Source organism: Suricata suricatta, chromosome 5, assembly GCF_006229205.1.
Source record: "Suricata suricatta isolate VVHF042 chromosome 5, meerkat_22Aug2017_6uvM2_HiC, whole genome shotgun sequence".
Classification (NCBI taxonomy): Eukaryota; Metazoa; Chordata; class Mammalia; order Carnivora; family Herpestidae; genus Suricata; species Suricata suricatta.
Window position 1 is genome coordinate 45970930 of NC_043704.1, and position 8258 is coordinate 45979187.

At 35.1% G+C, this 8258-nt stretch overlaps 1 protein-coding gene across 1 annotated transcript; it reads left to right on the forward strand.

Annotated features, from left to right (window-relative positions):
* The first annotated feature begins 474 nt into the window (after positions 1-474).
* LOC115292624 (olfactory receptor 5H2-like) lies at positions 475-1404 on the forward strand. Its single transcript, XM_029940667.1, has one exon. It carries the CDS (start codon positions 475-477, stop codon positions 1402-1404), a length of 930 nt encoding a protein of 309 aa, XP_029796527.1.
* Positions 1405-8258: the final 6854 nt, after the last annotated feature.

Sequence of the window (8258 nt, forward strand, 5' to 3'; positions counted from 1 at the left end):
CTATTTCCTACTATCAAACATTTAATTAAAAAATGTCTGGTGATGTCATTCCCTGTCTTAAAAGTTTTCAATCCATGCCTATTGTTTGAAGAATAAAATTGAAGGTGTTTCATATCTGTATATTCCAGGTCCTTCTAACAAATTTACTTTTGATGCTGCATGAATATCCTACACACAGAATTTCACTACCTCATTCAATTGTTACCTCATGAGTTTGCTTATGTTCAGAATGCTTTTCTTGTCTTCTAAATACGTTTATTCTGTACATATTTGAATAGAAATAATTGCAATTTTTCTAACATAACAATTCCCCCAAATAGTTTCCAGATAGGTGTAAATAAAATTAAAGGGCCTTCAGGCTAGTGTATGGTTTTATTTCAGTTACCCTCACCAAATTGTCTTTTATAAATCTTAACAAATGTTAATAAATGTTACATTTATTGCATATCGTTTCAGATGTCATCTATTAAGAATATGGAAAACAAAAATGCAACAGAGCTACAAGAGTTTGTTCTCATGGGACTTACATATCAACTAGAGTGGCAAATTCCCTTGTTCCTGATATTCCTGGTTATATATCTCATCACCATTGTGGGGAACCTTGGTCTGATTGCTCTCATATGCCATGAGCCTCAGCTTCACATCCCCATGTACTTATTTCTTGGGAATCTGGCATTTGTGGATGCTTGGCTATCATCCACAGTGACCCCCAAGATGTTGGTCAACTTCTTTGCCAAGGGCAAGATGATCTCTCTCTCTGAATGCATGGTACAATTTTTTTCTCTTGTAGTCAGTGCAACCACAGAATGTTTTCTGCTGGCAACAATGGCATATGATCGCTATGTGGCCATATGCAAGCCTTTACTTTATCCAGTAATTATGACCAGTAGACTATCCCTGCAGCTATTAGTTGCATCATTTGTAGGCGGCCTTCTTCATGCCATAATACATATAGGCTTTTTATTTAGATTAACCTTCTGTAATTCTAACATAATATATCACTTTTACTGTGACATCATGCCGTTATTTAAAATTTCTTGTACTGATCCTTCTATTAATATTCTGATAGTATTTATTTTTTCTGGATCAATTCAGATATTCACCATACTGATAGTTCTTGTCTCTTACACATCAGTTCTCTTTACAGTCTTAAAAAGGAGGTCTCTAGAAGGCATAAGAAAAGCCTTCTCCACCTGTGGAACTCATCTCTTATCTGTCTCTTTGTACTATGGTCCTCTTCTCTTCATGTATGTGCGCCCTGGATCTGCACAAGCAGATGACCAAGGTATGATGGACTCACTATTTTACACTGTCATAATTCCTTTCTTGAATCCAATTATCTATAGCTTGAGAAATAAGAAAGTCATAGATTCACTGAGAAAGATGTTAAAGAGAAATTCTTAGAGCCATACTATATCTATTCTTCTTTCACTAAATGACAAGATTGTGCAGATTAGATATTGCTATGTGTTGATTAGTCTTCAAAAATTTTTTGCAGGTATAATTGCCCTAATAGTTTATTTACTTATTTTTAAATGTTTACTTATTTAATTTGAGAGAGAGTGTGCATGCCCGCACAAGGGCAGGAGAGGGGTAGAGAGGAGGGAGAGAGAGGCTCAACCAGGATCATGCTGTCAGTGCAGAGTCCAATATGGGGCTTGCTTGATCTCACAAACCATGAGATCATGACCTGAGCCAAAACCAAGGGTCAAATGCTTAACCAACTGAGGCACCCCAGTACCCCATTTGCCCTATTGTTTTAATGACTTACGGTGGGAGAACCTAATAATCTCCTTAAAATATTTGTATTTGCTATTCAAAATACACAAGGAATTTTAATCAGGCATTCATATCATACTTAAATAATTAAAGTAGAAAACAAAAATTAAAACATTTCACAGACTTGTACTTGACTTTATAAATGCATTAAGTACTAAAATCGCATAGTGTCTCTGAACAGAACTTGATTACTATGTCTTTGATACTTATACAGCCCTACAGCCTGGAGACCCATAGTGCATTTAACTTGATAGCAAAGGCAGATTTGTGTTTGAGTGAACAGAGGCAAATGCTAGGAACTCTGCCAACCATCAAAGGGGTTTTCCTTCCACTTTATATGAAGCATGATGACTTTTACTTTGTGTGGGGGGTCAACTCTCATATCACCAAGAGAAATAAAAAGAAATAGGAGAAGCAGGAGAAAAATGACAAGGATGTTAAGACAATGAAGATAGGGCCAAACTGTAAGAGATGCTTAGCTTAGTGTGCTTCTTAGAGGGAGGCAAAGGCAAGCTGCCTCCCACTGTCCATGATGCCTTCTACAGGTCCTTTCTAACTATGGTTGTAGGTGGTTGGACAATCTGGAAAACTTCACTAATAACCAAAGCTAATAGATTTAACTGAGGATTTAACTTAGGGTGAACATACAGAAGAGAAAAGTGACTGAATAGGAAGGGAATGGTCTCAATTTTGCTAGAATTAAACAAAATAAAGCCAGAAAGATGAAAAAATCAATAATATGTAGTTTATTGGAATGTGCTGCTGACAACAGGGGCTTCAAATGTACATTACCAAATTCCAAATAATGTTAAGATGATAGAATGTTATAGGGTGCAGTGAGTGGCTCAGAGAGACATGAAAATCAACAAGAGTTTAGATATTTTGTGCCTCAAAGTCCACTAATGTTAGTTTTTATTACACTCCATTTGCTAAATATAATGAATGACTCATCTTCAAGTCCACCCCACCCTTCCTCTCTCCCCACCGATTCCATACCCCATCCTACTGATATCACGAAGACTCTCACCCCCATAATTACCAAGCTCTGTGATTTGTGAAACTCTATGGTTACTTAAGCCCTTCCACTTGCTAATTCTCTCTTAATTCCCAAACATAGGTGTCAGATTATTCTTTGTAAGAATATTATCAGATTAAATTATATCCTTTTTCTATAATATTTAATAGAATGTCTTTGCTAAGAATAGGTTATCTGGATATCTATGCATATATCTGTTTGCTCCTGTATATATCCAGATTATATGATGCATTTCTACATTTATATCTGTATTGATATATCTAATGTTTTTTTAATTTATTATTGAGACAGAGAGAAACAGAGCATGAGCAGGGAAGGGACAGAGAGAAAGGGAGATACAGAATCAGAAGAAGGCTCCAGGCTCTGAGTTATTGGCACAGAGCCTGATGTGGGGTTCAAAGCAACAAATCTTGAGATCATGACCTGAGCCGAAGTCAGACGCTCAACCGACTGAGCCACCCAGGTACCCCTGTATCCATATAATCTACCAGTATCTTTTTTACCCTGCATTTGTTCACCCTGGCATTGAGGTGTTTTTTTTTAAATGTTTAATGTTTATTTATTTTTTAAGGAGAGAGAGACAGAGTGTGAGTGGGGGAAGAGGCAAAGAGAGAGGAGACACAGAATCTGAAGCAGGCTCCAGGCTCTGGGCCTAGTGCAAGGCTTGAACTCATGAACTGTGAGATCATGATCTGAGCCAAAGTCGGGTGCTTAACAGATGAGCCACCTAGGTGCCCCATTTTTTAAAATCTTTAACTCTGAAGTCCCTTCCCTCCTAATTCTCCTAACAGATCCTGTGTTAAATCTACATAGTTACTGAAAGCTTTTTGGACATACCTCACTCTCTCAGGTTCAATCTTTTTCTCATATGCATCCCTCTATGGAAAATAAAATTCAATACTCCATGCCACAGCTACCAATTTTTATTTGCAATTGAAATGATGTCTTTTCTTCAAGTTCTATCTTAAACGTTAAAGCTTTCTTGATATATTTCCAGATTACCTTAAAGAGGATAGGAATGTATATTCATTTGAAGCATTGTTAGTTTATTTATCCTTAGATTACATTTGTTCTTCAATAATACTTATTTTTGGTCTATACACTCGGATGACAATTTAGAAGTCCTAGAACTCTTTCTGTCTTGTGCAGTGCATAGGACATGACTCATGAACAAGGTCCTAAGTATTTGTGAAATACTTATGAAATTTAAAAATCTTACAGCTTAAATACATAGAATACAGTAGACGGTGTCACTCTTTTTCAATATGGTCATGAGCTTATGGAGATTACTAGGTTTGGGATGGCTGCTACAGGCTAACTCCCTTTCCTGTTTCTTTCATAACAATCTCAACCATCATAAATCAATAGTTCATTCTTCTTCTTAACACTAGATTTTGTACCTGGGATAGAATAACAAACTATCAGGAAGAAGCCCTTTAATTAGATGCCTGTTTAAAGATATAATATATATAATATTTTAAACAAAAGTCATTATTGTGTATCTCTGGAAGTGCAAGTCAGAAGATTAGAATAGGTCATCTGCCCTCTTTTTGTTTCGCTGAGAGATGCCCTCAGGCCCCAGGAAAGGAAGTGAATAGATCACAGTCCAACTGCTTTTACTCTTTAAACCTAGATAATTCATGTTATTTCATAGGTCTGTAGCTATACTGACTTTTGCTGCTATATAATATTGCCATTGTTCTGATTTATATTGTCAATCGTCTAGATTTTTCTTCTTCATTCATTGTTATGACCCCAAAGCTAAAATAATAATATGAACTACTACTGTGGATTTCATTAGGCATCAGAAAGGTCTGTTTTCCTAATTGGCTTTTTTTCTTTGAATGAGAAATTTGACATTCAGCTGTGACTCTATGAGCATGATGTATTTATTACCTGTCAAGTCTTACTTTAGGCTAGGTGAGTATGGAACACACAGTTGGGGGCCTCTCAGGAGCTCAGATTTCCTCTTCAGCCACCTGTTGAATATGTCAGGTCTCTAGATTCCTTTGCTTTAGTTTAAACTTCAGTAAAATACCAACTACTTTATTCCTTCTAGAAATTTACCAAAAGGCTTTGTCCATTGATGTAATCCCACTATCATTTCTGTTATAGATATATTCATTTTGTACATTATTTTTGTCATATAAGTAGCATGTTGGGAAAGAGGTAAAATATATATCCGTGTAAAGCCCATATTTTAATTCTGCAGATTCCCTTAAAAAGAAACCATGAAATTACATATAATCATATAATAGATATTTAGATGTAAAGAATGATATCACAATGCTAAATTCACTTAGTTGTCTGGAACAACCACTGCTTATGTGGGATTAAACCATCCCCTGGAAATATAAATATCATACCTGAAATTCTCTTTATTATGAATGTGCATTCATTTTCTTAATCTGGAGATTTGAAAGAACTCACAGGTCCTATAAAAAGCTTCTGCACAGTGAAGAAAATCATCAACAAAACAAAAAGGCAACTTACTTAAAGGGAGAAGACACTTGCAAATGATAAGTGGTCAATATCCAAAATACATAAAGAATTTATATAACTGAACACTAGGAAACACAAACAATCTGATTAAAAATGGGCAGAGGACCTAAACAGACATCTCTCCAAGGCAGACATACAGGTGGCCAACAGACACATGAAAAGATACTCAGCATTATTAATTATCAGGGAAATGTAAATCAAAATGACAATTAGATGCCACCTTACACCTATCAAAATGTTGAAAATCAAGCCACAAGAAGTAAGAAAGGACAAAAAGAAACTCTCATGCATTTGGTGGAAATGCAAACTTGTGTAGCCATTGTAAAAAACAGTATGGAGCTTCCTCAAAAAAATTACCATATGATATAGTAATCCCTCTACTGAGTATATACCCAAAGAAAATGAAAATACTAATTCAGAAAGATATATGCAACCCTATGTTTTTGCAGGATTGTTTACAATAGCCAAGATGGGAGTCACTGTTGGAGTGACCCAAGTGCCTATCCATAAATGAATAGATAAAGAAGAAATTATAATAGTGGAGTATTACTCAGCCATAAAAAGAATGAAATCTTGCCATTTGCAACAACATGGATGGACTCAGAGACTACCATGCTAAATGAAATAAGTCAGAAAAAAACAAATACCATATGATTTTACTCATACGTGGAATTTAAGAAACAAATGAACAAAATGAAGAGAAAAATATAAAAAGCAGACTTAAACACAGAGAACAAACTGGTGGTTATCAGAGGGGAAGATGAGTGAAACATATAAAGGAGATGAAGAGTACATTATCTATGATAAGCAGTGAAAAATGTATATAGAATTGTTGAATCACTATATTGTGTACCTGAAACTAATATAACACTGAATGTTAATTATGCTTGAACAAAAATTTAAAAATAAAATAACTTACAGTTCTTACCTCTTTAAACACATATAGTATATACACTTTTCATCACTTACAGTACTTTCTATTATTCAGAAGACTGTTGAAAAAAATATCTTAGATTGTATTCAAAGAAACAACATAATCAGGTTAAGACAAAAATAAACACCAATTAACACCAGAATAGTATTTCTCAACATCTGGGTTGTGGGATATCTATGGCAAAATCTTACTGAGTATGTGTATTAGGTATATGTCAAAATCTCTCTGGTATAGGCTTTTATATTGTTGTTGTTTTAAAATGGTGGTATTTAAACTTTAGTGAACATTAAGATCATATGGAGAGTTTGTGAAAACATTGACAGGCTCCACCATCAGTGTTTCTGATTCAACAATTCTTTACATTTTTCACTGCTTATCATAAGTGTACTTAAAACCATACTTAGGAAACACTGTTTTAAAACAATCAGTAAAGCAAAATTTTTGTAATATTTAGAGACCAGTCAAAATAGAGTCTCTACACATCCTCTATCTCCTACTTAAACACAATATGCAAATACTCTAAAGGTTTCTACCCTCTGGTTTGTACTTTCTTCCCTGCTATGGGAGGGTGGGTCCAGATTTCATTTGGGTTTCTGTTTCAAAGGATGAAATATTGTGGACCTTTTTGTAACTTTTTCTTGGGAGCCATGAGAGAAAGTGATGATAGCAAATCAAAACTCCACTGCTTCATTTGAGTAAGCTTAATGGATGGGACGTCAGTTAATTTAAAAAAAATGAATTTTCAAGCTTATTTAGGCAACAAAACAGATGAATATATGGGAACGGGGGAGGAAAGAGAAAAGAGGGAAAGAAACCACAAGAGACTCTTAACAATAGAGAACAAACTGATGGCTGATAGAGAGAGGAGGGTTGGAGTTGGGCTAGATGGGTGATGGATATTAAGAAGAGCACTTGTTTTGATGAATATTGGGTGTTGTATGTAAGTGATTATTCACTGAATTCTACTCCTGAAACCAATATTGCATTGTATGTTAACTTACTATAATTTTAAAAAATGAGAAGAAAAGAAATTTCAAGGTGAATTAACTTTTGGTTCATCATTATCAATGAAAATTCACAAACAAGATGTTCCAAAGGCTGTAATAAAATGATGTTTACCTCTTCTGAGAAGGTACATTCTAAATGAGACTTATTGGGAGTACATGGGTGGCTCAGTCAGGTAAGTGTCTGACAGTTGATCTCAGCCCTGTGTTTGGCTCTGTGCTGGGTGTGAAGCCTACTTTGACTAACTAACTAACTAACTAACTAACTAACTAACTAACTAACTAAAAGACTTATTTGTGGGTAACAGCTAACAGTAGCATCATGACATTTTCTTCTATTTTCAATATAAAGCAAGAAATTCAATAAATCACAATGATTGTTTTATTAGTATAGGATTTTCCAGTGTCACAGAATCAATATGATTATATAGATACAGATTATAAAAAGAAATGTTTATAATATAAAGGTTTTTTAATATAATATTGGCTCATGCAATTATGAAGTCTGAGAATCTGCTGTTTGCAAGCTAAAGATACAGGAGACCCTATGTTGTAACTCAAAGGCCTGATCCAAGAGAATTATGGTTTAGATTCCAGGCCAAGTCTGAGTCCTCAAATCAGGATCACCAAGGGCAGGCAAAGATCAATGTCAACCAGCCAGGCAGAGATACATTCAACCATCCTCTTGTATTTTTTGTTTTATTCTGGCCCTCATCACAATGGTGAGACCCAGCTGCTTTACTTAGTCCATCAATTCAATATGAATAACTTTTGGAAATACCCTTACAAACACAACCAGAAAAAATGTTTAATAAGATATCTGGACATCCTGCAGTCTAGCCAAATTGACACATAAAATGACCCATCACAAGTCTACCCATTGTCACTTGGTACACACACACAGTTGCTTAAATCATACTTAATCTTCAAGTAAGGACAACAGCATGGTAATAATTCTGCCTCACATGATAAAACGATGCTGTGTACACCAAAAATGCAGTAA